The sequence below is a fragment of the Vipera ursinii genome (assembly GCF_947247035.1).
Source record: "Vipera ursinii genome assembly, chromosome: 1".
NCBI lineage: Eukaryota > Metazoa > Chordata > Lepidosauria > Squamata > Viperidae > Vipera > Vipera ursinii.
Window position 1 is genome coordinate 356,064,209 of NC_139512.1, and position 19,801 is coordinate 356,084,009.

The following is a 19,801-nucleotide window of genomic DNA, read 5'->3' on the forward strand; positions in this document are numbered from 1 at the left end:
GCAGCTCTTTTCCCGGTGACCTTGGCGGAAGAGCTGGCGAGCCAATAAAAAAGTCTGTTGCCTTCTGATAGGGATATAAAAACTATAATTACTTTCGGGAATGAGTTATGAGTCACGGGAAGCGAGGGGAGGGGGGGGTCTGTTTCCTTCTCCCCTTCCCTTTCCACCCCCACCCCACCCCACCCCCTGCTTCTGTTTTCCTTTTATTGAATGATCCAGAGGTATGGTTGCAAAGAGAGTTAGCAGATGTTCTGGCTGTTGCCGGGCGATTCATCGGTTGAAATACAGCCCGTCGGGGACCCTCGGTGCGCGGCTGTGGGGGGTGGGTGTGAATCCCGCTTCCCAGCCGAAGCTGCTTTCTCCCAGGGTAGCTCGGTTGGACTTTATGTCAGGGCAGGGAAGAGCATGTGTGTTTGTGTGTGTGTGTGTGTGTGTGTAATGGAAAGCGGGGCTGGTGGGGGGGGGGAGAAGGCTCCACTGTACCTGGAAAATCCAGCAATCAGATAAACAGAGATTTTAACACCCACCTTAATGCTGGGCCGCCAGTCAAGCAGGAAACGACGTTAATAGAAGGGAATATCGGTAGCTCTGGCTTGAGATGTGCGGGCCTCGGTGCTCTCTGAGCTTGGGGGGGGTCTTCTTGCAGACGTTACATGACCCTGCTAGGTAACATCATCAGTGCTAGAAGGGAATGAAGTGTGAGGGAGGAGGAGGAGGAGGAGGAGGAGGAGGAGGAGGACTGTGGGGGTCCTTGGTGCTCTCTGAGCTTGGGGGTCTTCTTGCAGATGTTACATGACCCAACTAGGTAACATCATCAGGGCTACAAGGGAGGGTGCTTGTAGAGATGAGGAGGAGGAGGAGGAGGAGGAGGAGGAGGATCGTGGGGTCCTTGGTGCTCTCTGAGCTTAGTGGTTGTTTCTTGCAGACGTTTCATGACCCAGCTAGGTAACATCATCAGTTCTAGAAGGGAATGAAGTGTGAGGAGGAGGAGGAGGAGGAGGAGGAGGAGGAGGAGGAGGGATGACGACGACGACGACGACTGTGGGGGTCCTTGGTGCTCTCTGAACTTGGTGATTTTCTTGCAGACATTTCATGACCCAAGCAGGTAACATCATCAGGGCTAGAAGGAAGAGGGGTTTGTGGGAAGAGAAGGAGAGGAGGAGGAGGAGGAGGAGGAGGGGGAGGAGGAGGCGGAGGAAGAGGAGGAGGAGGAAGAGGAGGAGGAGGAGGAGGAGGAGGAGGAGGAGGAGGAGGCGGAGGAGGAGGACAGTGGAAACCTTGGTGCTCTCTGAGCTTGGGGATTTTCTTGAGGACACTTCATGACCCAACTAGGTAACATCATCAGTACTAGAGGAGGAGGAGGAGGACTGTGGGGTCCTTGTTGGTCTCTGAAGCTTGCTGGTTTCCTTGCAGACCTTTGATGACCCAAGTAAGTAACATCATCAGGGCTAGGAGGCAGCAGGGTTTCTTAGAAATTCTTCGAAACCAGCTGAACTCCAGATTCTACCAAGCAAAATTTGGCGGACTTCTGGCCAGTTCCAAATATTTTCTGGGAATTGAGCCCCACTGAATCAACCCAGCCGATTGAGGCGTCTTCAAAAGTGGCACTGATGACATTACCTAGTGTGGTAATGAAACGTCTGCAAGGAAAGGCAAGGAAAACAGCAAACTCAGAGAGCACCAAGGGCCCCACAGCTGCCCTCCTCCTCCTCCTCCTCCTCCTCCTCCTCCCTCCTCCTCCTCCTCCTTCCCCCCTCAAACCCCCCTCCCTTCTAGCACAGATGATGTTACCTAGTTGGGTCATGAAATGTCTGCAGGAAAACCACCAAGCTCAGAGACCTCCAAGGACCCTGAATTCTTCGTTTCTTGTTTTTTGGTCTCTCTGCATCTATTATTCAAAAGCAGGAATTGCTTCTTCAGAACAAAAGAAGCTTTTTCACTCCAGCTGTGACGGATGGCGGTTTTTTCTTTCTTTCTTTCTTTCTTTCTTTCTTTCTTTCTTTCTTTCTTTCTTTCTTTCTTTCTTTCTTTCTTTCTTTCTTTCTCTCTCTCTCTCTCTCTCTCTCTCTCTTTCTTTCTTTTTTGCAGAATAAAGGGGCTTTTGTTTCTTGCCCGGCAACTGCGCACCGTGGACCCAATTGCTAAACAGGCCCGTTCGCCAACCTGGTGCCCTCTGGAAGCTTTCAGCTCTCTCTCCAACCACAGAGCAGAAATGTGATCCTGTGCTTTTTAATTTTGATTTATTCAACACATTTATAGAGCTGTCCCTCCCACTAAGGGGACTCAGGGTCACGTACGATTAAAAAAAAAGAAAAGACAAGAAGAAGCCACCCGTGAAATGAACGACATTTAAAACATTGCAAAATTATTTTTTTTTAAAAAAACAACACATAGGTCCAATATTTCTTGAATGCGTCTTATAGGGGGTCCTCGATTTACGGCCACGAGGGAGCCCGCGATTCGTGTTGCCAAGCGAGACGTTTGCTAGGTGAGTTTCGCCCTGTTTTACGACCCCTCTCTGCCACCGTCGTTCAGTGAATCCCTGCAGTCGTTAAGTGAGTCAGACGGTTGTTAAGTGAATCCGGCTTTCCCCCCCCCCCATTGACTGGGTTGGTCAGAAGGTCTCCAGAAGGGGATTGCGTGACTCCAGGAGTTTGCAACCGTCGTAAATATGAATCGGTGGCCAAGCGTCCGTGGTTTGATGTGACCCTGGGGAAGGCCACAATGATCGTAAGTGTGAAAAAGGGTCATAAGTCATTTTTTTTTTGGAACTTAGAAGGGTGGCTAAATGTGCTTGGAAAGAAATAATCAGCTGGTTTGGAGAAGAGAAGGAAGCACAGGTGTTTCTGCAACACACACACACACACACACACACACACAGAGACCCCTCCCCATGGCCCTGTTTTGCAAATCACATTCTCAACAACAGTTGTTGTTTCAAGGACGTGCTCTGGAGATTTGGTTTTTTATCATCTTTGCAGGAGGTCATTAGCTAAAAAAGGCAGCAGGGAGGGATCTGCAAAGCTGGAAGTGGGCTGGCTGCTTGGGTGGGAGATTTAATTGAGCTATTTTGTTGACAAGCCGATAGGAAGATTCAATTTCTGGCTTGGCAGCTGGAGGAGAGGAGGCTTTCTTAGCCTGAAGAGCTTAAAGAGGGCTGGACTTCCACTCCCAGAACTAAGGAGAAACTTCCTGACAGTTAGAACAATTAACCAGTGGAACCACCTGCCTCCAGAAGTGGTGAATGCTCCAACACTGGAAGTCTTTAAGAAGAGACTGGACAGCCATTTGTCTGAAATGGTATAGGGTTTCCTGCCTGAGCAGGGGGTTGGACTAGATGACCTCCAAGGTCCCTTCCAACTACTTCTTCTTCTTCTTCTTCTTCTTCTTCTTCTTCTTCTTCTTCTTCTTCTTCTTCTTCTTCTTCTTCTTCTTCTTCTTCTTATTATTATTATTATTATTATTATTATTATTATTATTATTATTATTATCCCCCAGCCAGCCTGCATTAAGAGGGGTGGACCTCCACTCCCAGAATCCCCCAGCCAGCCTGCTTTAAGAGGGGTGGGCTTCTACTCCCAGAATTCCCCAGCCAGCCTGCTTTAAGAGGGGTGGGCTTCCACTCCCAGAATCCCCCAGCCAGCCATGCTTTAAGAGGTGTGGACTTCCCATGTTGGGATTAAATCTTCAGAAGGAAAGTCTTTAAAAGGAGGCAAGAACCCGATTTTCCTTAGGCTTCTGTTTTCCCCTCCCTCCACCTCTTTAATGAGCATTGTGTGTGTGTGTGTGTGTGTGTGTGTGTGTGTGTGTGTGATCTATATATCTATATATCTATCTATATATCATCTATTATATCTATATCTACATCTATATCTATCTATCTATCTATCTATCTATCTATCTATCTATCTATCTATCTATCATCTATCTATCTATCATCTATCTATCTATCTATCTATCTATCATCTATCTCAATGTATCTCTCTCTCTCTCTATATATATATATATACACATACATATGCATATTATGTACACCCACCCCTGGGCATAGAATATCGTTAGCAGGAGCCATATGGGCACCAGCTGCACAATAAAAGCACAATAAAGCACCCATCCTGTAGACTTAAAAACAGTAAAAAAATGAAACCAAGCACCGGTAGCAGCAGTCATCATAAATCAGAGGGCTCTTTTCACACACACCACCAAGCCAACCTCCTCGCGGCTGATCTGTCTTTGGGGCTGATTGGTGGCCTCTCTGATTTTTGAAATGAAGAGTGGTTGTAAAATAATTTTAAGGCACTGCTTATTGTTTTTTTTTAATGGTAGAGGTGATCCTGGACTTCAAATCCTTCCTTTTCTCGCAGACCTTTCATGGCCCATCTAGGCAACATCATCAGTGCTAGAAGGGAGTGTGGGAGGAGGAGGAGGAGGAGGAAATGGACTGTGGGGCCCTTGGTGCTCTCTGAGCTTGGTGGTTTCCTTGCAGATGTTTCTCTACCCAACTAGGTAACATCATCAATGCTAGAAGAGAGGAGGAGGAGGAGGAGGAGGAGGAGGAGGAGGAGGAGGAGGAGGAGGAGGAGGAGGAGGAGGAGGAGGAAATGGACTGTGGGGCCCTTGGTGCTCTCTGAGTTTGGTGGTTTCCTTGTAGATGTTTCTCTACCCAACTAGGTAACCTCATCAATGTTAGAAGGGAGGAGGAGGAGGAGGAGGAGGAGGAGGAGGAGGAGGAGGAGGAGGAGGAAGAGAATTGTGGTGGTGCTGTCTCAGCTTGGTAGATTTCTTGCAGATGTTTCATGACCCAACTAGGTAACATCATTAGTGCAAGAAGGGAACAGGCTTGTGGAGAGGAGGAGGAGGAGGAGGAGGAGGAGGAGGAGGAGGAGGAGGAGGAGGAGGAGGAGGAGGAGGAGGAGGAAATGGACTGTGTAGTCCTTGTTGCTCTCTGAGCTGGGTGGTTTTCTTGCAGGCGTTTCAATACCCAACTAGGTAACATCACCAGTGCTAGAAGGGAGTGGGATTTGTGGAGAAAGAGGGAGGAAGGAGGAGGAGGAGGAGGATTGTGAGGTTCTTGATGCTCTCTTGAGCTCGGTCGATTTCTTGCCGACGTTTCATGACCCAACCAGGTAACCTCATCAGTGCCCCAAAGTCTCTATGCTTAACCCCTACAGTTGGATAAAATCCTGTGATTTCAGCTGAGACCACAAGGCACCGAAAGAAACTCCGGACCGCTTTTCGTTTGCATTCAGGGTTGCCGATGTCACCGTGGTTTGGCTAAGAGAAGGTCCGTGAGAAAACCCACCAAGCTCAGAGCGCGCCAAGGACCCGTTTCCAATCTCGTTTAGCTTTAATCAAAGGAGGTGTCTCGCAGAGCGAGCGAGCAGAATAACGCAGCGCTCTGCTTGCATGGATTTATTAATTTCCCTTCGCAAAGGGAGAGATAAGCAGAACGAGCAGATGGCAGTCAATTGTTGCTAAGTGGCTGCGGTTGAGCTTGGGAGAGACGTGCCAACCGATGGCGCAAGCACTCTGGAGAGAGCGAGAGGCAGGCATTGACCTTCAGATCGATTGCCAGGTCCTGGGGGGGGGGGGACGGGGACAGGAAGGGCAGACCATCCAGGCTGGATTGTGCCACTGGCCCCCAGCATTGGCTCACATACACGCCAGCATCTAAAGGCAAGCAAGCTCTCAGCGGGGTTTTTGCAAAGTCGGCAACTGGAAGATGGGTGGACTTCCACTCCCAGAATTCCCCAGCCAACCATGCTTTAAGAGGGGTGGGCTTCCACTCCCAGAATCCCCCAGCCATCCTGCTTTAAGAGGGGTGGACTACCACTCCAAGAATTCCCCAGCCAGGATGCTTTAAGAGGGGTGGGCTTCCACTCCCAGAATCCCCCAGCCAGCCTGCTTTAAGAGGGGTGGACTTCCAGAATTCCCCAGCCAGGATGCTTTAAGAGGGGTGGGCTTCCACTCCCAGCATTCCTCAGCCAGCCTGCTTTAAGATGGGTGGGCTTCCACTCCCAGAATTCCCCAGCCAGGATGCTTTAAGAGGGGTGGGCTTCCACTCCCAGAATCCCCCAGCCAGCCTGATTTAAGAGGGGTGGACTTCTGTTCCCAGAATTCCCCAGCCAGCCTGCTTTAAGAGGGGTGGACGTCCGCTACCAGAATCCCCCAGCCAGCCTGCTTTAAGAGGGGTGGACTTCAGCTCCCAGAATTCTCCAGCCAGCATGCTTTAAGAGAGGTGGACTTCAACTCCCAGAATTCCCCAGCCAACATTCTTTAAAGTGGGTGGACTTCCTCTCCCAGAATTCCCCAGCCTGCATACCTTAAGAGGGGTGGGCTTCCACTCCCAGAATTCCCCAGACAGCCATGCTTTAAGATGGGTGGACTTCCACTCCCAGAATCCCTGGCCAGCAGGCTTTTAAATGGACGGAGTTCAACTCCCAGAATTCTCCATTGCCATCTACCACTGCAATTGATGAACACGTGGGTAGGCTTTAGATTGGAGCTGCCCTTCTCTCTCTCTCTTATGGGGGTCCATGGGAAGGGGGGACCCTTTTTCCTGGATTCGTTTTCACCACTGCCCTGTGTGACCTGCACCCCCTTTTCACACGGCATATTTCTTTTCCTAGGATTGGCCCCATCCTGGTCTGTTTTCTAACAAGCCGAATCCCAACCCCTTCCTGTAATTCCTTTCTGATTATCATGTCAAAAAGAAGTTTTTAAAAAATCCTCCTCCGAATGGATTTACCGCCCATTCAAAGTCACGACGGCACTGAAACGACCTTTTCGCACTCAGGACTTTTGCAGCATCCTCGTGGATCAAAATGCAGAGGTTTAGCAACTTGCATGGACTTTATGACTGCTGCGGTGTCCCGTGATCACGTGATCCCCTTTTGTGACCTTCTGACAAGCAAAGTCAATGGGGCAGACGGATTTACTTAACAACCCTGGAGGTCATCTAGTCCAACCCCCTGCTCAAGCAGGAGAACCTATACCATCTCAGACACAAGTGACTGTCCAGTCTCTTCTCAAAAACCTCCATTGATGGAGCATCCATGATTTCTGGAGGCAGGCAGTTCCACTGGTTAATTGTCCTCACCGTTAGGAAGTTTCTCCTTAATTCCAGGTTGCTTCTCTCTTTGGTTAGTTTCCAACCGTTGTTTCTTTGTCCTGCCCTCTGGTGCTTTGGAGAATAATTGACCCCCACCTCTTCTTTGGGGCAGCCCCCCAAATACTGGAATACTGCTATCCTGTCTCCCCTATTTCTTCTTTTCTTTAGACTAGCCCAGGGGTAGGCAACCTTGGCTCTTTTATGATTCGTGGACTTTTTCCAGAGCATGGAAACCTCTCCCTTTCTCCTCAGCATGGCTGGCTCAGGAATTCTGGGAGTTGAAGTCCACAAGTCATAAAGCGGCCTAGGCCAGAGGTAGGCAACCTTGGCCCTTTTATGACTCGTGGACTTCAACTCCCAGAATTCCTGAGCCAGCCGTGCTGAGGAGAAAGGGAGAGGTTTCCATACTGAGCCATGCTGGCTCAGGAATTCTGGGAGTTTGAAGTCCACGAGTCATAAAAGGGCCAAGGTTGCCTACCTCTGGCCTAGGCCGCTTTATGACTCGTGGACTTCAACTCCCAGAATTCCTGAGCCAGCCGTGCTGAGGAGAAAGGGAGAGGTTTCCATACTGAGCCATGCTGGCTCAGGAATTCTGGGAGTTTGAAGTCCACGAGTCATAAAAGGGCCAAGGTTGCCTACCTCTGGCCTAGGCCGCTTTATGACTTGTGGACTTCAACTCCCAGAATTCCTGAGCCAGCCGTGCTGAGGAGAAAGGGAGAGGTTTCCATACTGAGCCATGCTGGCTCAGGAATTCTGGGAGTTTGAAGTCCACGAGTCATAAAAGGGCCAAGGTTGCCTACCTCTGGCCTAGGCCGCTTTATGACTTGTGGACTTCAACTCCCAGAATTCCTGAGCCAGCCCTGCTGAGGAGAAAGGGAGAGGTTTCCATACTGAGCCATGCTGGCTCAGGAATTCTGGGAGTTTGAAGTCCACGAGTCATAAAAGGGCCAAGGTTGCCTACCTCTGGCCTAGGCCGCTTTATGACTTGTGGACTTCAACTCCCAGAATTCCTGAGCCAGCCGTGCTGAGGAGAAAGGGAGAGGTTTCCATGCTCTGGAAAAAAGTGATGAAGTACAGGTAGTCCTCAACTTACAACAGTTTGCTCAGTGACTGTTCGAAGTTACCATGGCACTGAAAAAAGTGCTGCCACAGCCGAGCAAGACACCTGCCTGCATGCCAGCCCGGCGGCGCTCTTCCTCCTGTCCGAGGTTTTCATTGTTGTGAGCATTTCTGTTGAGGATTGGCAGCAGGGTTGGGGGATGGGGGGTGTTTGGTTTTTATTCCCCCCCCCGCATCTGCTGGGTGGTTGCAGCAGGTTTTGGTCACTTCACATGACCCTGGGACACTGTGACCATCATAAATATGAATCGGTTGCCAAGCATCTGAAGGTAAATCACAAGACCCTGGAGATGCTGCAACATTCCAGCTGATCGGCGCTTCTTCTGGGCTCAGAAGTGTCAGGATTAGTGCTGAGCTCCAGCTGGAGCCTGACACTGATCCTGGCGCTTCCACTGAGCCCCAACAGCCCTGCAGCTCCAGCCGTCTCTTGCTCAGGCTTGTGCGGTGCTGCCACCGGTTCAGCTCATTCCCCTCCCCCGCTACCACTTTTCTAGGATGGTCGCGTACCACCTGCCAGGTGCCCATGTACCCCAGGTGGTACCCGTACCACTGGTTGAAAAGCCCTGGACCAGAAGACCTCCAAAGTTCCTTCCAGGTCTATTATTTTGTTATTCTGTCAGTTGCTAGGAGTTGTGACCTCACCAAAGGAGGCAGTTACTCTTGGGTTGCTAGGAGACGGACATTGTTGGGTTACCCAACTGCAGGACCATGGATTTGTCCTTGGTGGCTACTGATGGAGTTAAGTTCTCGGGACATTAAGCTTTGGAGGGTTGCTAAAGACATTGCCTCGTTTTGGTTTTCCTTGGGGAACCTTTATTTCCAAATCTTTCATTCTTCTGCTTCCTTGTCTGGAGAGGGGTTCCTCCTTCCCTCCTTCTGCCACTTCCGTCCCCCAGGAACTGCACTGCACTCCTCTTAGAGAGGGAACGCGAAGAGTTGGAGGATCCGACCTTCACCATGAGTAAGAAGGAATCCCGCGTCAAGAAGAAGAAACCCAAGGCGAAGGAAGAATTGGAAGAACTGAAGAAAGAGGTGTACCTTGACGATCACAAATTGTCTCTTGAGGAGCTCAGCCGTAAGTACGAGGTGGATCTCTCCAAAGGATTGACCAGGGCGCAGGCCGCCCAGATTTTGGAAAAAAACGGCCCAAACACACTCACTCCCCCACGCACCACACCGAAATGGGTCAAATTTTGCAGGCAACTTTTTGGCGGATTTTCTATCCTGCTCTGGATCGGCGCCATTCTTTGCTTTCTGGCCTACGGGGTGCAAACCATGATGGATAAACAAGCGCAAAAGGACAACCTGTATCTGGGCGCCGTGCTAACCGGCGTCGTTATCGTGACCGGATGTTTCTCTTACTTTCAGGAAGCCAAAAGTTCCCAAATCATGGAATCCTTCAAGCACATGGTTCCCCAACAAGCGCTGGTGATCCGGGATGGTGAAAAACTGCTTATCAACGCTGAGGTGGTAGTCCTGGGAGATCTGGTGGAGGTCAAAGGGGGAGACCGGATTCCCGCGGATTTAAGGATCATCTCGGCCATGGGTTGCAAAGTTGACAATTCCTCTCTGACCGGCGAGTCAGAACCGCAAAGTCGCGCAGCTGAGTGTACCAGTGACAACCCGCTGGAGACTCGGAACATCTGCTTCTTCTCCACTAATTGTGTTGAAGGCACAGCTCGGGGCATCGTTATCTTGACGGGGGATGACACCGTGATGGGTCGCATTGCCTCATTGGCTTCTGGCTTGACCGAGCAAACTACGCCAATTGCAAAAGAAATAGCCCATTTTATCCACATCATCACCGGAGTCGCCGTTTTCCTAGGAGTGACGTTCTTCATCCTGGCCATGGTTCTTGGCTACGAATGGCTGGAGGCTGTGATTTTCCTGATCGGCATCATTGTGGCGAACGTACCTGAAGGTCTGCTAGCCACCGTCACCGTCTGCTTGACCCTCACTGCCCAACGGATGGCGTGCAAGAACTGCCTGGTGAAAAACCTAGAAGCCGTGGAGACTCTGGGCTCCACCTCAACGATCTGCTCAGATAAGACAGGAACGCTCACCCAGAACCGCATGACTGTCGCCCACATGTGGTTCGACAGTGAGATCTACGAAGCCAACACCACCGAGATTTACGCCGGGGCTATCTTTAACACGCGCTCGCCCACCTGGCTAGCGCTGGCCCACATTGCCGGCCTGTGCAACAGAGCAGACTTCAAAGCAGACCAGGAGAACATCCCCATTGCTAAGAAGGAGACGACTGGAGACGCCTCCGAGTCGGCCCTCCTGAAATGTATTGAGCTGTCCTGGGGGTCCGTCAGGGAGATGCGGGAGAGGAATCCCAAAGTCGCGGAGATCCCCTTCAATTCCACCAACAAATACCAGCTCTCCATCCACGAAGCTGCAGACAAGTCCAAAGGTCACCTCTTGGTGATGAAGGGAGCTCCGGAGCGGATCTTGGAATGTTGCTCCACCATCCTGTTGCAAGGAAAAGAGGTGAACCTGGACAAAAAGATGCAGGAAGATTTTCTGAACACCTACAACTATCTGGGTGGCTTAGGCGAGAGAGTGCTCGGCTTCTGCCACTCGTACCTCCCCGACAAGCAGTTCCCACGTGGCTTTAAGTTCGACGTGGACAAGCCTAACTTTCCCACCACCAAGCTCTGCTTCGTGGGCCTCATCTCCATGATTGACCCACCTCGTGCTGCTGTGCCAGATGCTGTTGGCAAGTGCCGCAGTGCTGGGATTAAAGTGATCATGGTGACGGGCGACCACCCGATCACAGCCAAAGCTATCGCCAAGGGGGTAGGGATCATTTCGGAAGGCAGCGAGACTGTCGAAGACATTGCGGATCGCCTGAAGATCCCAGTCAGCCAGGTTGATCCCCGGGAAGCCGAGGCCTGTGTCATTCATGGTTCCGAACTTAAGGATATGACCTCCCAGCAGCTGGACAAGATCCTCTCGAGTCATTCCGAGATCGTCTTTGCTCGCACGTCTCCGCAGCAGAAGCTGATCATCGTGGAAGGGTGTCAGAGGCAGGGGGCCATTGTAGCCGTGACCGGAGATGGGGTGAACGACTCCCCAGCCCTCAAGAAAGCTGACATTGGCATTGCCATGGGCATCACAGGCTCCGATGTATCCAAGCAGGCTGCTGACATGATCCTCCTGGATGACAACTTCGCCTCCATTGTGACCGGCGTGGAGGAAGGCCGCCTGATCTTCGACAACCTGAAAAAGTCCATCGCATACACGTTGACCAGCAACATCCCGGAGGTCTCCCCTTTCCTTTTCTTTATCATCTTCAACATCCCCTTGCCCCTGGGCACCATCACCATCTTGTGCATCGACCTGGGCACCGACATGGTGCCCGCCATCTCCCTGGCCTACGAGAAAGCCGAGAGTGACATTATGAAGAGGCGGCCGCGGAATTCCAAGACGGACAAGCTGGTGAACGAGCGCCTGATCAGCATTGCGTACGGGCAGATCGGCATGATGCAAGCGCTGGCTGGCTTCTTCACCTACTTCGTGATCATGGCCGAGAACGGGTTCCTGCCATACACCTTGCTGGGCATCCGCCTGGAGTGGGATGACCACACCGTGAACGACCTGGAGGACAGCTACGGCCAGGAGTGGACGTACCAGCAGCGCAAAGTGGTGGAGTACACCTGCCACACGGCCTTCTTCATCAGCATCGTGATCGTGCAGTGGGCTGACCTGGTTATCTGCAAGACCAGGAAGCTCTCTTTTTTCCAACAGGGCATGAGGAACAAGATCATGGTCTTCGGCCTGATTGAAGAGACCGCCTTGGCGGCCTTTCTCTCCTACTGCCCAGGAATGGAAGTGGCTCTGCGGATGTATCCGCTTCGGGTGACGTGGTGGCTGTGCGCGCTCCCGTTCTCGGTGTTCATTTTCGTCTACGACGAAATCCGCAAGCTGCTTCTGCGCCATAACCCAGGGGGCTGGGTTGAACGGGAAACCTACTACTGAGCTGGCCGCCCCAGTTACGTCTCCCTTCTGGGATCAAATCTTCCTGAGCAGATTTTTGCAGGTCCCCCTGGCTTGGGTGCCAGTTGCCCCAAACATGTATTTAAAACCGAAGGGTAATCTAGACATCTTGAAATGAATGGGCCACCAGTAATAAAATTGAACAGCACGATCTAGAAAAACTAGCCAAGATAATTATTTATTTGTATCCTGCCTTTATTATGTATTATGTATGTGTGTGGTGTAGTTGGTTCACATGGTGTGGTAGGATGGAGGGTTTGTTGTCACTGTGTGTTGGGGGGAGAGAGCACGGGGGGAGGCTCAGTTAATCTCAATGTACACATGTTGTACTTTGACAATAAAGGTTTAATTATTTAATACAATAACTCAAGATGGCAAACGTATCCAACACACCTTCCTTCCTCCTACTTTCCCCACCACAACAACCCTGTGAGGTGGGTTGGGCTGCGAGAGAGGGACTGGCTCGAAGTCACCCAGCAGCTTTCATGTCTAAGGTGAGACTAGAACTCACTGCCTCCTGGAGATTGGCCCAAAGTCACCCAGCCCACTTTCATGCCTAAAGGCGGGACTAGAACTCACCGTCTCCTGGTGATTGGCCCCAAATCTTCAAGCTGGCTTTCATGCCTAAGGCGGGACTAGAACTCTCCATCCCCTAGTGATTGGCCCAAAGTCATCCAACCAGCTTTCATGCATAAGGCAAGACTTGAATTCATAGTCTTCTAAATTTCTAGCCTGGTGCCTAAATCTTGACACCAAATTGGCGCTCTCAGATTCTTTCTTCCTGCTCAATCCTCCACTTTCTTTGGTTAAATTTTTCCCCCAAGAAACTATAGAAGGAAGATGAATGCAAAATCACAATCATTAACAGAGGGAGAGAATCAAGATCACGTGAAGTGTTAATGCCACTTTACAAGGCCTTGGTAAGGCCACACTTGGAATACTGCATCTAGAATAGAATAGAATAGAATAGAATAGAATAGAATAGAATAGAATAGAATAGAATAGAATAGAATAGAATAGAATAGAAATAGAAATAGAAATAGAAATAGAATAGAACAATGAATAGAATAGAAATAGAAATAGAAATAGAATAGAATAGAAATAGAAATAGAAACAGAAATAGAAATAGAAATAGAAATAGAATAGAATAGAATAGAATAGAACAATGAATAGAAATAGAAATAGAATAGAAATAGAAATAGAATAGAATAGAATAGAATAGAATAGAATAGAATAGAATAGAATAGAATAGAATAGAATAGAATAGAATAGAATAGAATAGAACTGGAAGGGACCTTGGAGGTCTTCTAGTCCAGCCCCCTGCTTAAGCAGGAGAACCTATACCATCTCAGACAAGTGACTGTCTAGCCTCTTCTTCAAAAACTCCAGTGATAGAGTGCCCACGATTTCTAGTGGCAAGCTGTTCCACTGGTTAACTGTTCTCACTGTCAGGAAGTTTCTCCTTAATTCCAGGTTGCTTCTCTCTTTGGTCAGTTTCCAACCATTGTTTCTCGTGCTTTGGTGAATAACGTGACCCCCTCTTCTTTGTGGCAGCCCCCCAAATACCGGAACGCTGCTCTCATGTCCCCGCTGTTTCTTCTTTTCTTTAGACTAGCTAGCCAAACCCAAATCCCGCAGCCGTTCTTCGTACGTTTTAATCTCGAGGCCTTGGATCGTCTTAGTTACTCTTCTCTGAATTTTTTTTCCAAACTCTCAAAAAAAAATCCTCTCCTTTCCAAAAAGACTTTTGTCCTTCACAACAGAGGCAGCGAGCCGTGCTCCAAATTACACACAATACCCAGAGGCCTCTTCGTTCTGCCGGCATCTGATGGAGTCAGCAAATTTTGGGTCTGGGCTGGTGGCGGGGGGGGGGGGGAGACAGGAACGACTGTGGCTAGACCACAGGTCTGCAACCCACGGCTCCGGAGCCACATGCGGCTCTTTCAGTCGTCTCCCGCGGCTCCCAGTCCTCTGCCGTGTGCAGTCCAAAAAAAAAAAAAGTGGGACTAAAAAAGTTCAACCAATCAATTCAAATATGCAGGGTAGGTGCATATCTCGCCTTGGCTGCACTCTTCAGTCAAACTCTGTTCTGCACATGCGCGCATGTACGCGCATACACACACATTTTTTGCAGCTCCCAGTTTTTCCTTTTGTGAGGGAACCGGTTCCGAGTGGCTCTTTCACTGTTTCAGGTTGCTGACCCCTGACCTTCAACCTTCGCTGAGTATGTTCCCCTCGGACACACACCCGGGGTTGTGTTATGGATCGGCTCACTTTTAAAAATAAAAGGAATATTATTAGAGAGGTGGGGGTGCTTTGCGGAGAAGTTGGAAGAAGCCCATTTAGTCCATCAGGCCGCCATGCGTGCAGATGGATGGATGCGGCTCCAGGAAGAAACGCTGGCAATGTGAAAAGACATTGGGAAAAGCGCGCAGACACACAAACACACAAACTCACTAACCCCTCTTCCCCAGGCCTGAGGACTACAGGTAGTCCTCAAGTTACGACGCCGATTTAGCCCAAAATTTATACTGTGTCCAGTTTTGGTCGCCAGGATGTAAAAAAAAAAAGATGTTGAGGCTCTAGACCAGGGGTGTCAAACTCAATTTCATGGAGGGCCGCATCAGCATTGTGGTTGCCCTCAGGGGGCTGGGTGGGCGTGGCCTGGGTGGGCGTGGCCTACTGGGTGGGCGTGGCTAGAGTGCGTATGGCCTACTGGGTGGGCGTGGCCAGCTCTACATCGTTGGCATCAAGGGTGCCTATGGGGGCCTGGGCAGGAGTGGGACAGATCTGAGGGTCTCTGGCAGGAGGAGGGTCTCTGGGCCAGGGCCAAGGCAGTGGGGGCCGTTCCCTCACTGTTTCCAGGATGGCTTCGTGGGCCGCATGAAACCATTTCGTGGGCCGGATCCGGCCCCCGGGCCTTGTGTTTGACATGTCTGCTCTAGAAAGAGTGCAAAGAAGAGCAACAAAGATGATCAGGGGACTGGAGGCTAAAACATATAAAGAACGGCTGCTGGAATTGGGTATGTCTCGTTTCATGACGAGAAGGATAAGGGGCAGTATGATAGCAGTGTTCCAGTATTTGAGGGACTGCCACAAGGAAGAGGGGGGTCAAATTATTCTCCAAAGCCCCAGAGAGAAGGACAAGACACAACGGTTGGAAACTGATCAAAGAGAGAAGCAACCTGGAACTAAGGAGAAACTTCCTGACAGTGAGAACAATTAACCAGTGGAACAGCCGGCCACCAGAATTTCTGGGTGCGTCATGACTGGAGGATTAGTTGACTTCCAAGGTTCCTTCCAACTCTGCTATTCCAACATATACATATGTTCTTTATAGTATGTTTAAATGTGTGCTATGCATGCGTATACTTTGAGAGCAAGCAACTAAATTTCATTTTTGATGTGTGTCATTGTCCCACAGTAAAAAATGACAATAAAGGTTATCTATTCCTCTTCTCTTCTCTTCTCTTCTCTTCTCCTCTCCTCTCCTCTCCTCTCCTCTCTTCTCCTCTCCTCTCTTCTCTTCTCTTCTCTTCTCTTCTCTTCTCTTCTCTTCTCTTCTCTTCTCTTCTCTTCTCTTCCATTCTATTCCATATTTCCTATTCTATTCTATTCTATTCTATTCTATTCTATTCTATTCTATTCTATTCTATTCTATTCTATTCCATATTTTCTATTCTATTCTATTCTATTCTATTCTATTCTATTCTATTCTATTCTATTCTATTCTATTCTATTCTATTCTATTCTATTCCATATTTTCTATTCTATTCTATTCTATTCTATTCTATTCTATTCTATTCTATTCTATTCTATTCTATTCTATTCTATTCTATTCTATTCCATATTTTCTATTCTATTCTATTCTATTCTATTCTATTCTATTCTATTCTATTCTATTCTATTCTATTCCATATTTCCTATTCTATTCTATTCTATTCTATTCTATTCTATTCTATTCTATTCTATTCTATTCTATTCTATTCTATTCTATTCTATTCTATTATTATTCTATTCTATTATTCTATTCTATTCTATTCTATTCTATTCTATTCTATTCTATTCTATTCTATTCTATTCTATTCTATTCTATTATTATTCTATTCTATTATTCTATTCTATTCTATTCTATTCTATTCTATTCTATTCTATTCTATTCTATTCCATATTTTCTATTCTATTCTATTCTATTCTATTCTATTCTATTCTATTCTATTCTATTCTATTCTATTCCATATTTCCTATTCTATTCTATTCTATTCTATTCTATTCTATTCTATTCTATTCTATTCTATTCTATTCTATTCTATTCTATTCTATTATTATTCTATTCTATTATTCTATTCTATTCTATTCTATTCTATTCTATTCTATTCTATTCTATTCTATTCTATTCTATTCTATTCTATTCTATTCTATTCCATATTTTCTATTCTATTCTATTCTATTCTATTCTATTCTATTCTATTCTATTCTATTCTATTCTGTTCTGTTCTGTTCTGTTCTGTTCTGTTCTGTATTGTTCTGTTCTATTCTAATATTCTATTCCATCCTCTTCTCTTCTCTTCTCTTCCCTTCCCTTCTCTTCTCTTCTTCTATCCTATCCTATCCTATTCCATATTTTTCTCTATTCTATTCTATTCTATTCTATTCTATTCTATTCTATTCTATTCTATTCTATTCTATTCTATTCTATTCTATTCTATTCTATTCTATTCTATTCTATTCTATTCAGGGAAACAATTTTTAAGTGAGTTTTGCCCCATTTTACGACTTTCCTTTCCACAGTTGTTAAGTGAACCGCTGCATTTGCCAACTTAACAATCCGATCGTTAAGTGAATCTGGCTTCCCCCATTGCTTTTGCTTGTCAGAAGGTCTCAAAAGTGGATTACATGATCCTGGGACACGGCCACCACCATCATAAATATGAAGCAGTTGCCAAACATCTGAGTTTTGATCAGGGGGATGTGAAAAACGGTCATAGTCCTCTTTTTCCCCAGGGCCGTTATAAGTTTGAACGGTCACTAAACGAACGTTTGTAAGTCAAGGGCGGCCTGTAGGTCTGAGAACTGCTGTGGTTTGGGGCTTAAAACTGAGTCCCCCAACTTTACGGACTGCTGGGGTGGGTGGGCCAGAGGGGAGGGCTGTGAGATGGCCTCACGAGACCGATGGTTCGTTGAGGTGCTTCCAAGGAAAAGGCAGCACGCAGGGATGCAATCAGGTGAAGCTTTATTTAGATATTTAGATAAAAGAGCCTTGGTGGAGCAGTGGGCTAATGCCTCCTTAAGTAACACCAGCTGCCTGCAATGAGTGCAGGTTCGAGTCCCACCAGGCTCAAGGTTGACTCAGCCTTCCATCCTTCCCAGGTAGGTAAAATGAGGACCCAGATTGTTGGGGGCAATTAAGCTGACTTTGTAATAATGCCGCTTGGGGTGTGTGTGAAAGCCCTAATAAGCAGGCATATACATAGAATGAAGGCTACTGCTAAGCTTGTAAGCCGCCCTGAGTCTTCGGAGAAGGGCGGGATATAAATGGAATTAAAATAAAAAATAAAATAAAATATAAAGCAGAGAGAAAGAGTTCCCTGGCATGGAGGCACCCGTGCCTGGATTGAGCCCATGGATCAGTCCCAAAGGGAGATAGAACAAGAGCCAAAGAGCAGCCCCTGTGCAGAGGTTTTTATGGGGGTCCTCAGCCCCTCCCTTACCAATGAGAGTAAGGGGGCCGGAGGGCCATTAACTCTCTCCAATGGGGCTGCAGGGGCCGGAGACCCCTGACCCACCAGTGGGAGCAAAAGAGGCATCTTTGCTCCCATCTGATGACCTTTTGGGGGAACTGCCATGGCTGGCACAAAAACATCTAACAAGGGCTACGTCCCAGCAGCCTGCACACAGGCCTACCAAGCTGGCTGCACGCATGTGTGTGCGCGTGCGTGCTCGCTGGCCGTTTCCGTCCTCCAGTTGCAAACCCCTCATGGCTCGCTAGTGGGCTGCTGGCCACATTTTGGGGACCCCCTGTTTAAAAAACCCGAGGGGCAGTTTAAGGAGTCCCAGGTTCAAATTCTCCGGTGGTGTATTTGAATGAACCTTTTATTGTCAAAGTACAACCATGTATACATTGACATTGGCTGAGCCTCCCTTCCTGCCCCCACCCCCAACTCACAGTGACAACAAACCCTCCATCTTATTACACCCTGTGAGCTAATTGCACAATGCACCGGCCTCGCAAGTCAATCATGCCTAAAGTTTATAAAATTATTTCCCGTTCAAGAGCCTGACAGCCCATGCATAGAAGCTGTTCTTCAGCCTGTTAGTACTGCTGGTTATACTCCTGTATCTCCTACCCGACGGTAGGAGAGTAAAGAGATACCGTGCAGGGTGTGAGTCGTCCCTGAGAATCTTCCTCACTCTTCCAAGGCAGTGGGCCCTGGCGAGGTCATCCAGTGGTGTCAGGGGACAGCCCACAATGTCTTGTGCTGTGCTCACCACCCTCTGTAATGCTTTCCTATCCGCGGCTGTCAGACCAGCATACCAAACCACAATGCCATACGAGTGGACGCTCTCTATAGTAGACCGGTAAAAGAGGGTCATTAGCCGTTGTTCTACCCTGTTCTTCCGCAAGACCCTAAGAAAGTGAAGTCTCTGTTGGGCCTTTCTGGCCACCTGGGTTGTGTTAACTTTCCAGGTAGGATCTTCGCAGACTCCCAGGAATTTAAAGGAGGAGACTCTCTCCACACAGCCCCCCCCCCCGATGTAAAGTGGGGCTGGTTCCTCCTTTTTTCTCCGGAAGTCTAGCACCATCTCTTTCGTCTTGCCGATGTTCAGGTGCAAGTTGTTACTACACCATACAGATAGTTTTTGTACCTCCGCCCTGTATGCTGTCTCATCCCCACCTGTAATAAGACCCACCACGGTCGTATCACCTGCGAACTTAATTATCGCAGTGGATGGGTCGGATGATACGCAGTCATATTTATTTGGCACGCCCAGAGATGTACGGAAAGAGCGAGCAGGTGATGTCCAAATTTGCAAGATGCCTACGCTAACGAAACAGATGGGAGTTTCAATCACAACACAAGCCTGCGGATTTTGACACACCCACACCCACGCAAACCTCCATGGATTTCTCTTTCTTTTTCTCTTTTTTTCTTTTCTTTCTTTTTCTCTCTTCTTTCTTTCTTTTTCTTTTTTCTTTTCTTTCTTTCTTCTTCCTTCCTTTCTTCCTCCTTACCTCCCTCCTCTTTTCTCTTTTCTTTCTTTCTTTCTTTCTTTCTTTCTTTCTTTCTTTCTTTCTTTCTTTCTTCCTTTCCTTCCTCCCTCCCTCCCTCTTCTTTCTCTTTCTTTTCTCTCTCTTTCTTTTTTTCTTTCTCTTTCTTTTTTCTTCCTCCCTCCCTCTTCTTTCTCTTTCTCTTCTCTCTTTCTTTCTTTCTTCTTTTTCTTCCTTCCTTCCTTGCTTCCTCCCTCTTCTCTCTTTCTTTCTCTTTCTTTTCTCTCTTTCTTTTTTCTTTCTCTTTCTTTCTTTCTTTTTCCTCCCTCCCTCCCTCCTTCTTTCTCTTTCTCTTC

General features: G+C 48.1%; 2 protein-coding genes across 2 annotated transcripts in view; both read left to right on the forward strand.

The window, feature by feature from the left end:
• LHFPL7 (LHFPL tetraspan subfamily member 7) overlaps positions 1-19,801 on the forward strand; it is a gene marked incomplete at its 5' end in the record, with an annotated part of 80,417 nt that overhangs the window by 46,545 nt on the left and 14,071 nt on the right. The window lies entirely within an intron of this gene.
• LOC310644373 (sodium/potassium-transporting ATPase subunit alpha-2-like) lies at positions 9,188-12,335 on the forward strand (the record flags this gene model as incomplete). The annotated part of the gene is made up of 1 exon (XM_083369275.1): positions 9,188-12,335. The coding sequence occupies one exon, from the start codon at positions 9,188-9,190 to the stop codon at positions 12,215-12,217; it is 3,030 nt and encodes a 1,009-aa protein (XP_083225401.1). The 3' UTR covers positions 12,218-12,335.